This window comes from Sitophilus oryzae, unplaced genomic scaffold (genome assembly GCF_002938485.1).
Source record: "Sitophilus oryzae breed Bouriz unplaced genomic scaffold, Soryzae_2.0 scaffold_302_pilon_pilon, whole genome shotgun sequence".
In the NCBI taxonomy this organism is placed as follows: domain Eukaryota; kingdom Metazoa; phylum Arthropoda; class Insecta; order Coleoptera; family Curculionidae; genus Sitophilus; species Sitophilus oryzae.
The window spans coordinates 597,234-618,375 of NW_022146866.1; the positions used below are offsets into that span (position 1 = coordinate 597,234).

Genomic DNA, 21,142 nt, shown 5'->3' on the forward strand with positions numbered 1-21,142 from the left:
GAATTATGAAACTCTGCAGGAATGTGATCGACTTGATTTCGTATTATTACCTCCAGATGATGGCCAAGATAGCGACAAAGACGATGCCCAAAGCGATGAAGAGGAACCATTTCAACTACATGATTTAGGAAAGGGGATTTTGAAACAACCAGTTGAAGTTTTTGCCGTGAAAGAAAAATCCCGTTAGAAAACTGAAATAAATCCAGGCTCCCAAAATACGGCTGTCAGTGATGAAGAAACTGATGAAGATGATACCTCTTTCAATTTTGGCTAAAAAGATCCGAAAAGAAGCTACAGACGAAACACCTAGCAGCACGAACGATCAAAACAGGTCTATAAAAGGAAAGAAAGTTAGAAAGTGGCAAACAAAATTGCTGAATCCCATTCCAGAAAAATTGAAAATTTCCAAATCTCCTTTACCAGGTGTTGCAAATAAAATCAAAAACGATGGTATAGCACCAATAGATTTATTCAAACTGTTTTTTCCAGAAGAATTCGTACAATTTATTTGTGATGAAACTATGAAATACGTCATTTTTAAAGGTAACCATAACTTCTCTGTATCCACTAGAGAAATGTACATTTACCTTGGAATCTTGATTTTATCTGGGTACAATAAGTTACCTGCCAGAAGAATGTACCGGGAAACAAAGTCTGATACATACAATCATTTAGTGAGCAATAGTATATCTAGAGATCGTTTTGAGTTGATACACCGTTACCTACACGTCAACGACAACACCAAGATTGACCCTAATAACAAGGTTTACAAGATCCAACCCCTCATTGACAGAGTAAATGAAGTCTCTCAATTGCTAGCAGCATCTCTCTGAGAAAAATTTTCCTTAGATGAAGCGATGGAGCCCTATTATGGTCGCCACCATATGAAGCAGTTCATACGAGGGAAGCCAAATAGGTATGGATTCAAATTTTGGCGCCTCTCTACATCAGAAGGTTATTTGCTCAAATTTGATCCATACTGTAGTGTTGGTGACAAAAAGGAAGGCAAATCCTTGGAATCGTATTTACCTCCCGGCAGCACACTCTTCATAGATAACTTCTTCAACTCACTGTCACTTTTGGAAACTCTGAAAGCAGAGGAAATATTTTGTATTGCCACAATGAGGGCCGATCGAGTAGATAAGGCTCCATTGAAAGATCTGAAAAAAGAGCCACGTGGAAGTAACCATGTCCTGCAAGAAGCTGATAAATCCACGTGTTTGATAAGATGGCATGATAACAGTCAGGTTACTATCGGAACCAACGTAGACAGTGACCAGATTTGCTTCTCGAAAAGCCAGTGTAGACGTTGGTCAAAAAAGGAAAGAACCTTTGTCCAAGTGGACAACCCAGTCTTGTCAATTTGTATAACCAAGGAATGGGTGGAGTTGACTTATTCGACAAACTAAGGGGTCTTTATCGTATCAGAATACGATCAAAGAAATGGTATTGGCCATTTGTCAGATTCTGTATCAATGGAGCCTTGGTAAATATGTGGATTCTCTACCGCCATGCCTACCCGAAAACTGGTTTATTTTAGAGTTTACCCGAAGAGTAGTTTTATCAATTTTGATGTCACCTAAGCACCTTGTTTGACCAAAACCACAATGCAGCCGGAATGTACACACAGAAATAAGATTTGATAAAATGGACCACCTTGTTGCTTCTAATGTTACACAAAAGCAGTGCGCGTATTGTAAAAGATGTGCGAAGTTTTTCTGCTCTGAATGCAACGTGGGACTCCACCTGAAGGACTGTTTCCAAACCTACCATACTCCAAATAAGTAGAAATAAATTAATCTGAGTCGCAGTTATTAACTTTCATTTATCAGTTGCTTTCTAGTTAACTTTAATATTTAGATATGTATATGCCTATGATATGATATATCATATGTAAAAACTCAGAGTCTTACAATAAAAATTTTCTTTTTTCAACAATCGTAGGTCATTTTAGACATCCTAAAGATTCGTTTTTCACGAAATGGTGAATTTTGCAGAAAAAAAATTGCTCAGGCATTACTGGGTTAATGATTGCTCATTGATTAAAAATTGGCGTTTTTAGCACACATGGCTCTAGATGGAAATTTAAAATACTAGTTTTTAAGCGAGAATGTCAAAAGTTGATACATGGTATGTCATTTTATTCGGAGTGTCATTATCTACCAATAAAAGTAAAAAAATACTGAGAGAGTAATTTAAAATTCAAAAGTTGTAGTCATTTCCGGTAAAACAGGAAGTGAACAAAAACAATTGAATGCCAATCAATCCTAATTCATGTTATATACTAACATACCAAATTTCGTTTTTTTTATCAGAAAAAATAAAAAGATATAGGGGTGAGCCACTTCTGAAACGCATCCGGTAGACCTGCGTATTGTTAGTTGCATTCGGTAACATCACACTAACTGTGTTAAGTTTTTTCTGTGTATCCCATTCCCGGAGGCCAAGGTATACATGGTGCTACAAATTCGAGGTACGAGCATTGGTATCTCGGTAACCGTAATAGATACGAACATGGTTAAATTGGGGAAAAGTTGCGCTTTGGGGTGTTCAGCAAGATACCATCAAAAAAGTTTTAAAAATTTCAAGGGTTGCTGAGTTTGGTTTAGATTTTTTTGAAAATCAATTTTATTTTTTCCTGTCGTTACTTTTACGAAAATCAAAAAACTAATTGCACACTCTCAAAGCCACTTTATAAGGGCTATCTGATAGTATTTTTAGATTTTCAAATTAGCTGATAATTTGTGAGATACAGAGGCCAACTTAATTTTTTTAAATACGGACCTGCATTTTTTATTTCAGATTTTGAAAGAACTCGGTCTCCTGAGTACAATGATATGCCACACTTAATTTTTTTTTTTGTTTCGGTCAATTTGAACACAATTTATTTAAACTAATTTCAAGTCCGGCTCTGTTTTTTTTTTAAATATTTAATCTAATCATCGTTACAATATTGATAAGCTTTCAAACTTAACAATGGCGTGAGGTAAAACATTGAATATTGAAAATCAAATGCAATAAAATAATATACAAATGAATACATTACTTGACGTCATTTGTAAAAGTGAAATCAATACATCTCAATATTTACAATAAAGAGTACAAAATGCTTTCGGAAGTATAAGAAGAAAGTTCAAAGAGCTATAAATAAAATTGAACGAAAAATAAATCTGTGCAATAGGGAGGGTGGTAACTCTTTCGAACATGTAGAGCATTAGAAACTAGTTTGTAGAAGTTGATTTATTTATAATAACTACGATGAATATTACGCATATTATTAGATCGCACACTGACAGCACAGATTAGGTATCCTATAAGTATACAGATAAAAATCTTGTCCCTAATTCGTGGTACGAAAATTGTTTTTTATGACGATGTGCAAACGAGTCAAATTTCCTGTGCGCAAAAATAAACTCGCGTAAAATAACAATAAACAGCGTAATAGAGAGATATCGCTAAACCGAATAGCGTGCATGGACGTTAATAAGGCCAGGTGTTATTTCCTTTACGTGAGGTGGTATTAACTCTCTTCATTTATAGTTATCGGATCGGAAAGAATTCTGATCGCGTCGCGTCCGCTATTTAAACTTAACCTAAGTTTGAATTTAAAACTTTGAAATTGTTTTGTTTCCTAGGTATTTTAAAACTAAAGGGCTAAAGTGCTTATTTCCAGTACTTTATTGTTCAACGTCTGCCAGTGGGTTTAGGGCAACAAGCAACAAATTCTCTTAGAAGGGCTAAGTCGTCATCTGCTGTAAACCTAAGACTCTTTGTAGGTTTTTTAGTATTGGAAGAGGTGGAATCCATATTTTGGGTCATATTTATTTAATTAAAACTAATCCCAGCTACTTAAATATCAAATTACCTAATAAAACTAAAGCAATAATTCAAAACAATTCAAACATAACTTAAAATAAAAGATCTCGCCGGCCGGCTCCGGTTGTCAAATATCCGCACATGCCCATTTAAGCAATTTTTAAACGTTATCAGAGGTTATTTAGAAAGAGCGCTTGGTGTAATTGATCCGCAAATTACGTCAGGCGGTAACGTTATTAGCGGGTGTTGCGTTAAAAATTGACTCGCGCATATCGTAACCATGATAAGGTACGCGTAAATACTGGATGACGCTATTCGGTTTTCCGATATCTCTCTAATACCTGTGCCGGTCAGGCGCTGTGCACAATTTTAGAGGCCACAAGTGGGCGTGCTATGTGCTCAAACTAGTCACCTAACTAGTGCCCGATTCCGAAAATTGGAACCACGAAAAACAATAAAGAAGAAACAAAGATTATAATCTGTATAATCTGTGCTGACAGCGCTTTCGATGGAGACCGTCCGTCGTGTTTTTTCAAGATAACCGTCGGACGAACTCCGTCGGACGGAGCATACGCGCCCATGTGAAATTGTTCATATAAACTCATGGTAATTGCTCGAAGTCGCGGACGCTCCGCTCCGCCTGAAAGCGCTGTGAGATTTCAAATTCATAATAAAAAAAAGTTAAAAATAATATCTTTAAATTGCTGACCTGGATATGATTTATTTGAATCTTCCAGTTGGCTCGATTTTCCTTAATCAATGTTAATTAGCGCTGATCAATATTTTTGCGATAAATATAATCAGAGTAAATAATTAAAAAAGAGTAGGAATTGAAATTATTTTAAATAATAATTAAATAGCTTTTTTGTTGTTAAGATACCCAAAACCGCAAAAAAGTATAAAGTGTAGAATATCATTGTACTCAGGAGATCGAGTTCTTTCGAAACCGGAAATAAACAATGCAGGTCCGTATTTAAAAAAATTAAGTTGGCCTTTGTATCTCACAAATTATTAGCCAATTTGAAAATCTAAAAATACTACCTGATAGTCCTAATAAAGTGGCTATGAGAATGTGCAATTAGTTTTTTGATTTTCTTAAAAGTAACGACAGGAAAAAATAAAATTCATTTTCAAAAAAATCCGTTTTTTCTAAAAAACTCAGCAATTCTTGAGGTTTTTAAAACTTTTTTACTGGCATCTTAGTGAACATCTCAAAGCGCAACTTTGCCCCAACTTAACCATGTTCGTATCTATTACAGTTACCGAGATACCAATGCTCGTACCTCGAATTTGTAGCACCCTGTATATTAGACTCTTAAAAGCGTAAATTACAAAACGGCCTCTACTCTAGTCGCGAAGTAAGCCGAAGTAGCTCAAGGTTGAATAGTGAAGGAGGGTATTGCGTGTTTCCTCGTCTAAAGGAGGACTCTCACGACTCGTGTACTTGTACAAATATTTGTTATTGGCATATAGGCTTGTGCAATTATTCGTCAATCGCTGCGTCGCGTGGGCGCCAAACTTGCCAAGTACGCAAACACTGGCGTACTTGTCAAGTACACGAGTCGTCAGAATCCGCCTGAACTTTGTCTTGTCTCGGCTTATTTTCATTAAGGCGGACTCTCATGACTCGTGTACTTGTAGAAACATTTGTTATTGGCATATACTTGCCATGTTGTGAGAGCGGTTTACTTGTGCAATTATTTGTCACTCGTGGCGTCGCATGAGCGCCAAACTTTAAAAATGTTATTTACCAAGATAGTATACTTGCCAAGTACGAAAATATGCGCGTACTTGCCAAGTACACGAGTCATCAGAATCGGCTTTTAGACGAGGAAACACGAAATAACTCTCTTCACTATTCACCTTTGACCTACTTTGGCTTACTTCGCGGGTAGTGTAGAGGCCGTTTAACAAAATGTTTGTTATAAATCAACATTATCTGTAGAGTTATTTCGATTTACAGCAGAGGGTTGATGCTAGTAACCTTTAATAAAAGGCAGAGGAATGATCTGAGGTATGACGGGATCAGAATCGCTCTGATCGGTCGAGTCTTGTCAGCTTTCCACGTCTACACTAAAGGAATGAACGTGAGTTAGGGTGCTCCATAACGGCGATCTGAAAGAAATGGACCAAATAAATTAAAAAAAATTGACATACAAAAAAAAGAGTGGATCAAAATAAACTATAAAGAGCTTGTCCCAAGTTATCTCTTCAACCCAGTTGTATTGTATAATTTAATGAAGATATAATAGTTAAATTAGCTGTGGTTAATAACTTAAAATTTTAGCATTTTAGTTTATATAATTTTCTAGATATACAAACAAAATCGTGAAATAATTCTAAATAGATAGCATAAAGGACCAGAACGGCAACATAAGGTACAAGTAAGATAGCTATTATCTTTCTTCATTCTACACGAATCGTATTACAAGATTCGCAGGTATACAGGGTGGTCCGAACTGTATTCCGGAAACTTCGGCCAGCATATTTCGCAGATAAAAATTAGTAAAAAACTTCTTATAAATGTATGCTTAGTTTGCTATTTTTTTAAATTTTTTTGTTTGCTAAAATGTTTAGTTTCGGAGATACAGGGTGTAGAAGTTTCATTTTATTTCGATTTTTTCTAAATAATTTCTGAAGTAACGTTAATATTTGGATGAAAATTGGTGTCTGAGAGTTTTTTGACATGAGAAATTTTATTTTGATGTTAATATGAGTCCTATTTGTAGGGGGCGCCACATATACATGGGTTTTAACGGTTTTGAAGAGCAATAACTTTTCGTCCGTACCTGTATAAAACTACCGAGTGAAAAAATATATACATTTGATCATACCGCGATTTCTCACATAAAAAATATCTCTTGGTAAAAACCATTACGAGCAATAGTTCTCAAGATATTTAGAATGGAAATAGTCAATACGTGTCATTATCGACAAAAAATAAGATAAGACGAGATATAAATAAGATAACAAGAGATCTTTTTACGTAAAAAACGTCGTATATTTATATTTTTATCCAGGTACGGACAAAAAAACCAGTTAAAAAATATGTAGGTGGCGCCCTCTACAAGTAGGAGTCATATTGACATCAAAATCAAATTTCTCATGTCAAAAAACTCCCAGACACCAATTTTCATACAAATATTGGCGTTACTTCAGAAATTATTTGGAAAAAATTGAAATAAAAATGAAACTTCTACATCTTGTATCTCCGAAACTAAGCCATTTTAGGATATATATTTATACAAACTTTTTACTTATTTTTATCAGCAAAATATGCTGCCAAAGTTTCCGCAATACATTTTGACCACCCTGTATAGTCCGGTAGAGATAATAAATCCCGTAAGTTTTTTTAGGTTTTTTTTATGATTCTAAATAATTTTTGAGGTGTAACGTTGAAATTAAGTGTGGAAGTCACTTCGAAAATATTGGCGTTTGGTCGCTATATTAAATTATACCAGCAGAAAAAAAATAAAGGTGTAAATAAAAAAAAGAAACAACTTATTTCTATTTACACCTCTCGGAAACGGTAAGTTGCTAAACGACCAGTGAAGCCTCTACGGATAGAGCTAGTGGAGCTCTATATTCATTTAAACTGTGTGTTTCGAAAATGCACAGTTTCCGAGATATTTAATTTGAAAAATTTCGATTGCCAATTTTTTGGATATAGGTACCCCTTGGAAAAAAATCGAATTTTTTATTTATTAACTTTTTCCACTTTTCTCACCTGGTACGGTTAGAAGCATGTTAGAAGACGATAATTTAAGAATTTTAAATGCAATCTGACCCCGTTTTTAGGTTATGTTATATTTAAAAAAAATGCCGAAAATAAAAAAATCGGTTTTTATTTTTTTTCTTATCCTGTATGTACTTTTTTGACCAACTGAAAAAAGAAGTCCATAGTCCATTATGTCAGTCATTTTTAATTATCAAAAATTAATAAAGGTATCAAGTTAGATAAACCTTTTTTACAGTTGAATTATAATTAAGTTATATTAAAAAAAAGACCACCCTGTATACTTAAACTAATTTGATTGCATCAAGTATCAATCTCATACAAAATGAATAAAAAAGTTACCTTACCAGTTTATTTTTTACTCTAAAATAACCTTTATTGCTACATACCTTTCGGAACAGGCATCCCTTTTTATTATATGCTATCTGTTTTCATCTTCGTTTTCGTTCTCTTTGTCCGGTGTCATCATTTCAACAACCGTTTGTTCCACTTCCGGTTCAGATGCTTCGATCACCGTGTCCAGCTCTAAGGAGGGGAATCCCCTACTCATAGCCCTTTCTGACCTTAAACTGATTGCCCTAGATCGTCCTGTAAAACGAGAAATGATAAAACTGCCAGCAATAGGTCCTTTTTAGTCAATGACTAAAGAATACAAGGATTAATAACACCCGAGACCAAATTGTCACTATACCTCCAAACAGTGCCCTGGCACATATTTTTCTTAACATAGCTGCTTGAAGTGATATTATATTTTTGATGAATGTTTTGACTACGCCTATGGTGTATGCGGCGGTGTCATACTAATTAATTACGAAAAAAACGTTTTAAAATGTTAGCAAAAAGTACAAAACTAGTATCGACGTATAGCACATATCAAGTACATATAATATCAGAAAAATAATTATAGAATTCAATAAAAAAAAGGTGGAGTGAATTGTTTATTTACCGAAACGTAACTCCTGGATCTTTCTTATCGCTGGGGCTTTTACACTTGAAAGCTGAACAACTAATCAACATTTGTAATAAAATGTATACAAAGTTCACTACACACAAATTATTAATGATGACTCATTCGCTGATGACATTCGTTATAGCCAAAAAAATGGCGTTTAACATCACAAATTCTGCTGCAGGCAGTATATGGGCGTTACTTGTCCTTGTATTCTTTACTCAATGAATTGGCCCAGTTTAGAGTTTCATAAAACATTTTTTATACCAAAAGTACCCTATGATCAAAAATAACTGTTATTAATCAAGATACGTAATCAAATTAATCATTTCAATACAGCAAATTTTACTAATTCTTTTATTGTGTACAAAATGCATACTAGAAATTATATACAGGGTGGCGCCTATATTAGCGGCCTATATACAGGGTTGTTCACCACATACGACACGGAGTATTGTAGCTAAACGATTAGATTTTTACAAATTGTAAGTTTTGAGTTCGTTGAAGGACTATTAGAGCTACAATTTAAAAATATTTTTACAAGATACAGAGTGTCCCAAATAAATAAAAAATATCAAAGTTGTATTTTTTTAAATGGAACACCCTGTATATTATTACCTTTTTAGTTTCTATGATTAAAATAAAGGTAAATTTGATAAAGGTTTATTACACTTAAACCTTACCGTTTTTGAAATATTTTCAACTTTGTGAAATTGCAGTCAAAATGTTAAGGCTTCATTTCTCCAAGGCTATCGAAGTTTTTAATACTAAATATTTACTGAAGTTTATTTATTGATCAGTTGTTGTGTTGCAATAATAAAAATTATACTACCTTATACAGAGTGTCTAAAATTTTATTTTAGATACTGACTAGCTTTAAACGGCAATAACTTGTTTAATTTAAATGGAACACCCTGTATATTTTATGAGAATCAGATGCACAATTTAATTGTCTATCAAATTGTGTTATACCATTTTTTACCTATAGCTTCAAGTTTCCGTAGAAAATGCATTTTCTTGTAATTTTAAATTCATTTATCAATATACCCATGGAATACTGACATTTTAGATTATTTTTAAAAATCTACCAAATTTTTAAAGAGTACAGATACTAATATTGTCGATATAGTTTGTTTTTTTATTAAAAAATAAAAAAAAACTGTTTAAATATTTGTTAAAGAGGACCAATTAATATGATTAGCTAGTAATTATTTGAAATAAAATTTTAGACACTCTGTACAAGGTAGTCATACAAATATTGGCGTTACTTCAGAAATTATTTGGAAAAAATTGAAATAAAAATGAAACTTCTACATCTTGTATCTCCGAAACTAAGCCATTTTAGGATATATATTTATACAAACTTTTTACTTATTTTTATCAGCAAAATATGCTGCCAAAGTTTCCGCAATACATTTTGACCACCCCAATATAAGTGTGATAAACCTGAATAAAATTTACCATTATTTCAATCGTAGAATCTAAAAATAGAATAATATACAGGGTGTTCCATTTAAAAAAATACAACTTTAATATTTTTTACTTATTTGGGACACTCTGTATCTTGTAAAATTATTTCTCAATTGTAGCTCTAATAGTCCTTCAACGAACCCAAAACTTAAAATTTGTAAAAATCTAATCATTTAGCTACAATACTCCGTGTCGTATGTGGTGAACAACCCTGTATATACGGATAATAAACTCGGATTATACTGCAGGAACATATATGTTCCTAAACTTTAAAACACACAATTAAATTTGCTTTCAATCAAAACTGCGGTGCGAGGCAACTTTGAAAAGAGAATCGAGTTTCGATATTTAGAGAACTCTATTGCGAAGTTTGCCTTTTGGGGAAGGAGTTGTGACAGGTCGGCGAGTTAAAACGTGCGCTCCTGCTAAAGTTTTAGATTAATCCTAGAGTGGTTCCTCGGTGATAATCGCTTAACAAACTTGTCGTTGAATATTAGCAAGTATTAATAGAATAACTTGGAACTTAAACACACGTGTTCCGAGTATTACTGTAACTAAGACAAAATGATTTGTTCCTGGGACTAAAGTTCTAATTCTAGATTATCTTTTTGTCAAAAATTATTTTCTTCGGCTTACTAATCTAACAAGTTTTTACACATTTTTCTTTTATTATTCAGCATGTTCAAAGAAAAGGTTAGATCATCCATCCACTGTATTTTATTACATCATGATAATAATATCACAAGGATATCAAGTAGATACCAAAACCTTTGATTGAAAGAATTTGGAAAATATGCAACCAAATGGGCGAATTCGTGACAAGGTTGATTTAATTTCCCCTTATGTCTCAAGTGCTGTACGGTGGAGACACCAATCGTTCTGCGGTCAGCGCATAAAACTCTTATTTTCTCTAATTCGGGCGGCGCCGGCGCGGCGACGGCATATCGAAGACGGCGTGAATCTGAAAGCGACAATGTTGCCATATTAAAATGTGTAATATCTGTAATACGTTTGACGAAAATATCTTTGGATAAAAAAACCGCGTTTATGTATTGAAACTTTATTCGTAATTAACAAAAATAATATTCTTTCATAGGTACTGAATATGTCGTATGATCGAAAAAAGTCGTTTATTTGGCTTGGAAATGACGATTATTGACTTTTACCACAATATTTTACATATGAAATAACAGCGATCTTCAATTCCAAGTCAACTCTGACTCCGTTTTTTGTTTAATCATATAATATTATATTAAATTGTTTAATGATAGAAAATCTGTTTTATTAACGTACTGTTGCCCAAAATCCGTAAATTTACGGATTCATCAGTAGTTCTGACAACACTGTCTCCAGCAACCACTCACTCTGCCGACGGAAAACAGAACTACGGTACAGTATTCCTTATCCGCTGCGCTGTAAACGACTACCAGCGCGCAGCAGCGCGGCGCAGAGTTAAACTAAATCTCGAAATTCTCGGACATGCTGATGGTAACGCCAGGTTTTGTGCCACGAAATCAAATATTTGTAGAAAAATTAAGTATTTTTAGAAATATTAACAACCGATCTAAATATACAGGGTTGTTCACCACATACGACGCGGAGTATTGTAGTTAAACTCTTAGATTTTTGCAAATTTTAAGTTTTGGGTTCGTTGAAGGACTATTAGAGCTACAATTTAAAAATATTTTTACAAGATACAGAGTGACCCAAATAAATAAAACATATCAAAGTTGTATTTTTTTAAATGGAACACACTGTATATTATTACATTTTTAGTTTTTGTGATTAAATATATATATTCCATAGGTATATTGATAAATGAGGTCTAAATGATAAAAAAATGCATTTTCTACGAAAACTTGAAGGAATAGGTAAAAGTGGTATAATACAATTTGATGGACAATTAAATTGTGCATCTGATTCTCCTAAAATATACAGGGTGTTCTATTTAAATTAAACCAGTTATTGCCGTTTAAAGCTAAAAATTATTTAAAATAAATTTTTAGACACTCTGTAGGAGGTAGTATTATTTTTATTATTGCAACACAATAACTGATCAATAATTAAACTTCAGTAAATATTTAGTATTAAAAACTTTGATACCCTTGGAGAAATGTAGCCTTAAATTTTTTACTGAAATTTCATAAAATTGAAAATATTTCAAAAACGGTAAGGTTTAAGGGTGATAAACCTTAATCCAATTTACCTTTATTTTGATCATAGAAACTAAAAATGTAATAGTATACAGGGTGTTTCATTTAAAAAATACAACTTTGATATTTTTTATTTATTTGGGACACTCTGTATCTTGTAAAAATATTTTTAAATTGTAGCTCTAATAGTCTTTCAACGAATCCAAAACTTACAATTTGTAAAAATCTAATCGCTTAGCTACAATACTCCGTGTCGTATGTGGTGAACAACCCTGTAGAAACAATATTTTTTTCTTTGTCTGTTCACTCAAAATGTTGTACCTACATACGCGTACTTAAAAATTTAGTGGAATTTTTAATCATACAATATTTGGTAACTATAAAGGGCGAGTCTTAAAGAGTGCAGCAAAATTTTTGAAAAATATAAATTTTCAAATTTTTTTCGCGGAAAATACTACCCTAAAAATATGTGCAGTTATTTAAGACTGACCCTCTATAGAAAGATTTTCTTACACTAAAACTAATGTGATTTTTGAAGTGTGAATATGTAGCGAATTAACTAAAAAGGAATCTGAAATATTAAGAAATTGAAATAATAGAATAAGGAGTATACTTGTGTTCTTAGCTTAATTATAAATTTTTATTTGAAGATTTGTAAATTTGGCTTAAATAAACATTTAAACTGCATAAATTGCTTTATGGTAAAAGAATCAAAAGTTGTATAAAATATGAAAGTTTAAATAAGAATGAAAATAAAATGAGGCCAAAAATAATACAAGCAGAAATAAAGTTTGTAAGTCAAGAAAAGCTAAAATTTTCTAGTCTCTAAAAAAACTATAGTATTTTAGCAAACAGATACTGGAGGTACTTCAGCAAACAGATACCGTTTATAATAAATTAACCATTTCAGTAAACCTGATTTTTTTTCTATAGCTATTATGGCGCGCGTATTACTTTAAAGAAACTAAATTGTCGACATGCGTGGAGGTATTGGAGGTATATTATTCAAGATTGTCGTGTTTAATGCAGATTTTCAACGCAGATTCTACATCAAAGAAACCATAAAAAAGCAGGACACATTAATTGTAAGAAGTTGACCGATCACACTGATATACGGCGAATAATATATTTGCCTTTGTTTATTTTACTATACCATAATTTAGTGGTATAATGTGAATACTATAGCCTGAAACTTGTATAGGAAAACACTATTTAAGTAGGAATTACTTAAACAGTACATTAAATATTTCAATTTATTTGTATCCGATAGTCATTTTCTAATTATGAACTATTTGGTAATTATAATATCAATGTCATATTCTAAAGAGTGGTTTTTAAAATATAATTATTTTTAGTGATAATTAAATATTTTTAGCTTATTGCAAATATTATTATATTTGTCACATTTAATGACAGATGATTATTAATTATTTAATCATTACTGCATATTAAAAAAAACCAAGCAAGTCTCGAGTTGTATTAAAAATAATCTCAATAAACAAACAGTAAAACAATTTTAGTTGTAGGAAGTCCTTAATAAAACAAAAGAATAACATAAAACCCTATTCGTTGATAATAGAGAATACAGAGTATTCTATATCTAAGATAAGTGAAACTACAACACTGAGTTGTAGTTTCAAACCAAACACAAATACTAGGCTGCAAAAATAAAATAAATGTATTCAACCATATAGAACAACCGATGAAACTATCTGTGGTTGCGTATTTTAAATATCTTGTACTGAAGTACCTCGTGAAATACTACAGAAGTACGAAGTACTCAATCAATGTCTTTAAAATTTCATAATATATTTGGACACGAAAGTTATGTTCTAATAATGAACTATTTTGTAGATAAAAATAAAAAAAAATAAAATTGATATTAATAAATAAGACATATATTTTCTTTTAAAGGCCATACATATACCGGGTGCGTCTCAAAAGTGGCTCACTTCTATAACTTTTTTATTTTTTTAGATAAAAAAACGAAATTTGGTATGTTAGTATATGACATAAATTAGGATTGATTGACGTATTCAACTCTTTTCGGCCTCTTCCTGTTTTACTGGAAATGACTACAACTTCTGATTTTTGAATAGCACCCCGGTATATTTTTACGTTATTCGATAGAAAATGACACTCTGAATAGAATGACATATCATATGACAACTTTTGACATTTTCGCTTAAAACAAAATTGTTTTTTAAAGTCCAGTCTAAAGTGATATAAAGGATGTGTTAAAACAGTAATTTTTAATCAAGAAGCCTTGAAAAAATAGATTTGATCGTCATGTTTTTAGTATCTTTTCCTGGCCGGCTAAAAGTGTTAATCATACATATCTCATTTTTTTCAAATATGACAAGAGTGACTCATTAGAACCCAAGTAGCATCTATCTGACTTCGAACTAAATCTGACCTGAAGCGACGTCAGACTTTGTGCAAATTTAGGTCGGGTGCTGGTGATACGACCTGTGACGTCGCTTTCCTATTAAAAGCGACGTCGTTGGATCCGAGTCGGTGAATCCAACGATCTGTCGATGTACAAAATAACAACGTACCATTTTTATTAATTTCCCAACGTCGTTCCCACGTTGGCTTGCACGACGTACATATACTTGAACTAGCCCGACGTCTACCTGTTGTCCGAATAGGATACGTCTCACTGATAATCCCTAAAGTAACGTCCAATTATATTTTGTTGTATTTTATGTTCATATTTATAACCTAATTTACGTATCTCTATTTACGTCCGTAAATACAACTCATTAAGTAGTATTTGCAACCTAATGAACATCATGAACACAACCTAATAAAAAGTTTTTGTAAACAAACTTAATTTTTTTATTATGCCTAAAAAACAGTAAAAAGGCATTTAGACATTTATTTACATTTTACAGAAAGAGGTCGCGGCTTTTGCAAAATAATAATAGTAGTAGTGATGTCTTGCCTCCACCCGTAAATGCTTTTTATCCGGAAGAGATGCTGCATTACACTGGTGCATCTTAATTTCATTTTTTAGCTTAGGAAACCAGCAGACCCCATCCTCCTCCGACATGTGAGGTTAGGCTCACAGAATATACTAACGAAAAAGAAGCCCAAGTTCCTTGTAATAAATCGGTTCCATTTTCGTAACGCCATCTCTCGACATAGCTGACATTATAGGTTAGCCAAAGGGGTGCGGGGCCGGGGGAATTGTAAAATACACTTTTTTATTTTAATTATTTTTATTCGCTATTTGCAATTTTATTCGGTCGTGTTTGACTAATGTTGGAGACCCGGTCGGAATTGGTATATTGGTAGTTCATATTAAGTCGGACACAGAAATCCGCCATTCTTAACACGTATCCGATTGTCAGCCATTTTAAAATCATTTTATGTTTTTAAAATTTATATTCACATTTCGATTTCTAGTAGAATAATATTGATAAGGTTGAGTTTGGGGGGTACAGTTTTATGATTAAACCAGCAAGAAAATTAAAAAAATATTTTGCGAGTTACTTTTTTATAGATATTTTTATTTCATAAATCTACCTAATTTTGAAGGCGCTCGTTGTTTTCCGGAGTATTTTAATCAGATATATCAAAAAAGTGACTTCCGTTGACAAAACTGATGTCTGGATTAATGATTCACAATTATTATAATATGAAATTAGACAGGCACTTATAGTTATATTCGAGGAGTGATTATGAATCCATTTGTAATTAGGTAGTTTGGTTAGGTTTTTATGTATTCTTGGTAGCGAATATGAAACCAAACGTAACGTTAGTGCTTAGAGACGAATTTTAAGTGACTAAAATCCAACGTAATATGACGTTGGTAGTTGGTAGAATTACATTCCCTATTAGGTCAGATACCGACGTCGAGGATACCCGAATCTGTATTCCCCATTTAGGTACAAATAAGGGTCGTCAGGCGGTCGAACCGACGTTGATACCCGACGTCGGGTTTATTGAACGCGACGTATACCCGACGTTAGATAACGTCCAAATACTACTTGGGAATATTTGGAAAAATATTTTTTTACGAATAATTTGATACCTTTACACACTTGGTATTTCGAGTCAAATTGTCGTTATGAATCGCATGTTGCAATTTCAATTAAACCATATTCGAAAATGTCAAAATTTGACATATGATATATCATTCTAATCAGAGTGTCATTTTCTATCGAATAAAGTAGAGATATACCGAGGGTGCCATTTAAAAATCAGTTGTTGTCATTTCCGGTGAAACAGGAAGTGACCAGAAGCAATTGGATATGTCATTTAATCATAATATAAAAATAATTTATGTCATATATTAATATGCCAAATCTCGATTTCTTATCAAAAAAAAGTTATAGGGGGTGAGCCTCTTTTGAGACGCACCAGGTATTATAAACAAGTTATATATTTTTTAAGTAGTATAAATTTATTATTAATAGTAGCTGTGAAAATAATGACGATACAATACTATACATATTAGGTACCTACATATATGTATAAGTACGATACGATAAACTAAATGATAAATACTATAAGTAGTTATAGTAATCAAAGTAATCGTATGGATTTAAATTTATTACGCGTTACTTCGGGTATCGATGAGTAACGCGTACTGGAGTAACGAATAGTTACTTTTTCAACACCTCTACAGTTTAGATATAAAATTGAATTTTCAACAACTTTTATCTTTGATAATTATACGTTTAGTCTTCTCTGGAGAAATAGAAAAATTAGAATTAATATGTTATTAATATATACAGGGTGCTACAAATTCGAGGTACGAGCATTGTTATCTCGGTAACCGTAATAGATACGAACATGGTTAAATTGGGGCAAAGTTGCACTTTGAGATGTTCACCAAGATGCCAGTAAAAAAGTTTTAAAAATTTCAAGGATTGCTGAGTTTTTTGGAAAAAACGGATTTTTTTGAAAATCAGTTTTATTTTTTTCTGTCGTTACTTTTTTGAAAACCAAAAAACTAATTACACATTCTCATAGCCACTTTATTAGGGCTATCTAACGTTATTTTCAGATTTTCAAATTAGCTCATAATTTGTGAGATACAGAGGTCAACTTAATTTTTTTAAATACGGACCTGCATTTTTTATTTCATCTTTTGAAAGAACTGGGTCTTCTGAGTACAATATATTCCAAACTTAATATTTTTTTTTGTTTCGAACATTTAAACACAATTTATTTAAACTAATTTAAGTCCGGCTCTGTTTTTTTTAATATTTAATCTATTCATCCTTACAATATTTATACCTTCAAACTTAACAATGATGTGGGGTAAAACACTGAATACGGAAAACCAAATGCAATAAAAATAATATAAAATAAATAATATAAATATAATATAATATAAACAATCAAATTATTTCCCCGGAAGATAGATTGGAAATGGTAGAGCAGTATAATGGCCAGCGAGGTTTCTGGATCTGTCGCAAAGGAGCGGGAGGGGGGATATTACTTGACGTCATTTGTAAAAGTAAAATTAATATTTTTCAACATTTACCACAAAGAGTAAAAAATGCATTCGGAAATAAAAGAAGAAGATATTTTATGTTCAAAGAGCTGTAAATATAATTAATTGCACGAATAATAAATTTTTGCAATAGGTAGAGTGGTAACTCTTCCGAACATGTAGAGCATTAGAAACTAGTTTGTAGAAGTTGATTTATTTATAATAATTACGATTAATATTATGCAAATTATTAGATCGTACACTGAGATTTCAAATTCACAATAAAAAAAAATTAAAAATAATATCTTTAAATTGCGGACCTGGATATTATTTATTTGAATCTTTCAATTGGCTCGATTATCTTTATTCAATGTTAATTAGCACTGATTAATATTGTTGCGATGAATATAATCAGATTAAATAATTTGAAAAACCAGAGTCGGACTTGGAATTATTTTAAAATGTAATTAAATAGTCTTGTTGTTGTTAAGGTACCCAAAACCAAAAAAAAGTATAAAGTGTGGTATATCATTGTACTCAGGGGGCCGACTTCTTTCAAAACCTCAAATAAAAAATGCATGTCCGTATTTAAAAAAATTAAGTTGGCTTCTGTATCTCACAAATTATCAGCTAATTTGCAAAATCTAAAAATACTATCAAATAGATCTAATAAAGTGGCTATGAAGATGTGCAGTTAGTTTTTTTATTTTCTAAAAAGTAACGACAGGAAAAAATCAAATTGATATTCAAAAAAATCCGTTTTTTCCAAAAAACTCATCAATCTTAAAATTTTTAAAACTTTTTTGATGGCATCTTGGTGAACAGCCCAAGGCGCAACTTTGCTCCATTTTAACCATCTTCGTATCTATTACGGTTTCCGAGATACCAATGCTCGTACCTCGAATTTGTAGCACCCTGTATATACTACTGTCAGTCAGATAGCCCGCATCATGTTAATTCAGAAAGCGAAAAAAATCAGCTTTACTAAAATTCATGTTCTTTACCGATGTGGCTCTCGTTGTATTAGTGAAGTACCGAGTTATTAAAAAAAATAATAGAAAAAAATATGAAAATAAACGTAGAATAGGGATGAATAGAACTGAAATTAAAGAGAAGCGAGAACCAAAGGATAGCGCTAGTAGTTACCTATGTAGTGTAAAGAGCTGAACCTGACTATAGAGAAAGTACCGTGTTCAAAGTCTCCTGCCCTCCTGCGAGCCTGCTCCCTGGCTAGTTTCGCTCTCCTCCTCAGACAGCAGATGACCAAAAGTGCTAGTAGGGGAAACCCGAAGATGCATGAGATGATGGGGATAACTACCGTCTCGGGCGATACTGCAAAACAAATAACCTTATTAAAGTTTTTCTACGACCGGTAAAAAGTAGCTATTTTTTACAGCATCTACTGTATTAAAAGTCAAATTTACACTATTGCACCTTGACATTATTAATGACGAGTTTAACTAAAGAGAAAAAAATTGTCAAATCCTGGAAGGTAAACCAAGTACCAGTACTGGGCAGTGGGCACCTACGGTAATCGCAAAACATTTTCCAATGCACGCCATCAATCATATCGAAATTGACACTAAAGCCTATAAACCTGACTAATTTTTTTTCTTTTTACTTTTCGTTTACTTTATTTTACTTATATAGCATATGATTGTAACATATTTTAGTTAGATTAAAGCGGCAAAAATTAGTTTAAACGGAATTTTATTATCGCTATGTTCATCACATTGCGTCGTATTCAGCAACAGTGTTGTTTATTATTTGACAATTATCACAATATTAGTCATTATTTTGTATAATGTCGTGTTGTTCTTGAATCTTTGTGAGTCATTCTCGTTTTTTTTGTCTATTTTCCTATCCTTTTTTAAAAATTGTACTTTTAAGCACAAACAGTTCTTTTAAGAACTAAATTGTCGAGCTGTGTTGAAAATATGCCGAAGCATTTAAAGAGTCGAAGTAAAGAGATTGTAGCTTCCCTGATAAACTATTTTGAATGAAAATCTGCTTTATTACCCTTGATTGCAGTCAGAGAAGTAAGTTTGATTGGTAAGCATATCAGTAAGGTACCACTTTCAAAGTTATTTCTACGTTAGTTTTTAGTAAATTCTGTGATTATTAGTTTGTGCATTAGTGTTAGTAGTGACTAGTACTCTTGTTGTAGTTACCCATTTGTTATTATCACTTGTAGTGTAGTAAGTTACTAAAATATTAATTATTTAATTAAAAATAAAACGTAAAAATCTTTAAATGATTCCTAATTTTACATTAAGATTCATCCCGTAAAAATCCATCACAATCTGGCAGCGTTGTCGCCATCGCTTGTCACTCAAAGTTGATCACGTGCATCGGAAATTGTTTTGCGATTATTGTATCAGCAACATTCCGGAAAAGTGAAGAACAAGAACTAGAGACCTCCACGAGGAGAAATGAAAATAAAATTCCGAAGACTACTGGAAATTAAGTTTCTCCATGAATTACGAATTGTTCAAACTGCGATATTAAAATTAAAATGAACTCACAAAAAAATTAAAATAATATTTGTTTATAGTGTCATTGTTAGTGGTAATATTATTATGTGAATTACCGTAAAAACTTTTTATTAAACATATAAATAAGAATTTGAATACGATCGTAGAAAAAATGTAGTGTGCAACATGTGCAAAAAGCATATTTGGTGCACTCAGCATTGCAAAACTCATGCGGCATGCAACAAATATGTCCTTTTTGCAATAGTTACACAAATAACTATTTTAGAATGCTGAATAATGTAAAACTGAAATAAAATAATAAAGAGACATGGGAAATATTAATAAAAACCAGTATATGCTTATGTAGTAAGTACTATTGGCATTTATTTTTAAGTATCAGCAGATGCTAGAATCAAATGCTGATATTTATATTAATAACTAAATGCTAATACTAATAAGTATGTGCTTAATCCTAGTCAGTATCTACTAAAATCGCAAAGTTATTTGGGATCCATTTCTTAAAGAACTGATAAGAAAAAAATCATGTAGTTTATATCTAGTTTTCTATCAATACATTACAAGCTACTACTACAATTTCTATGAAAAGTAAACATTCAAGAATATTTAACAAACGAGCAAATAAACGTCTTTTTGCATCTGAAAATGTCGGACTCCGAGAGTAGTGACAATTCCAGTGTGCAAGAAAAACCAAATTCGGAATTAGAATTTGTTGCAAATTTTGTGAAAGAACACGTAATTATCCTTGATAAAGGAAAAACACCCTCAATCACCCAGAGGAAAAATTCTGCATTGCAGTTGTTAGAGGAAGAATTTCAAAGTAAGTCTTTTGGACGAATTTCAAAGTATTTAGCTACATTATGAAGAACAAAACAGGCCACGATGAGAGAACGAATGAAACTTAAATCAACTCTAACAGTGTTTTGTAGCAACGTTGCTTTAATTATTGTCCAAAGCAGCGGTCAATTATAACGTTCTTTTTTAAATAGATTGTTGAAACCAATTTATTCTTGGGTTGTCGGGTTTTGGTAAGGGGTTATCAGGTATGGCTCAATTCCGTAGCCTTGATCTCCCAAA

At 32.3% G+C, this 21,142-nt stretch overlaps 2 protein-coding genes across 2 annotated transcripts in view; one reads left to right on the top strand and one right to left on the bottom strand.

Moving 5' to 3' along the window:
* Positions 1 to 230: 230 nt before the first annotated feature.
* LOC115884577 (piggyBac transposable element-derived protein 2-like) lies at positions 231 to 833 on the top strand. Its single transcript, XM_030903199.1, has one exon. The coding sequence runs from the start codon at positions 231 to 233 to the stop codon at positions 831 to 833; it is 603 nt and encodes a 200-aa protein (XP_030759059.1).
* A 4,276-nt stretch (positions 834 to 5,109) lies between these two features.
* The window catches only part of LOC115884569, a 158,740-nt gene continuing 142,707 nt past the window's right edge, over positions 5,110 to 21,142 (bottom strand). The window contains exons 3-5 of the mRNA XM_030903189.1: positions 18,720 to 18,905; positions 7,942 to 8,140; positions 5,110 to 5,931 (exon numbers count right to left, since the gene is read on the bottom strand). Of these exons, the coding sequence (XP_030759049.1) occupies positions 7,974 to 8,140; positions 18,720 to 18,905 (353 nt within the window). The 3' untranslated portion in view covers positions 5,110 to 5,931; positions 7,942 to 7,973. The remainder of the gene's footprint in view (positions 5,932 to 7,941; positions 8,141 to 18,719; positions 18,906 to 21,142) is intronic.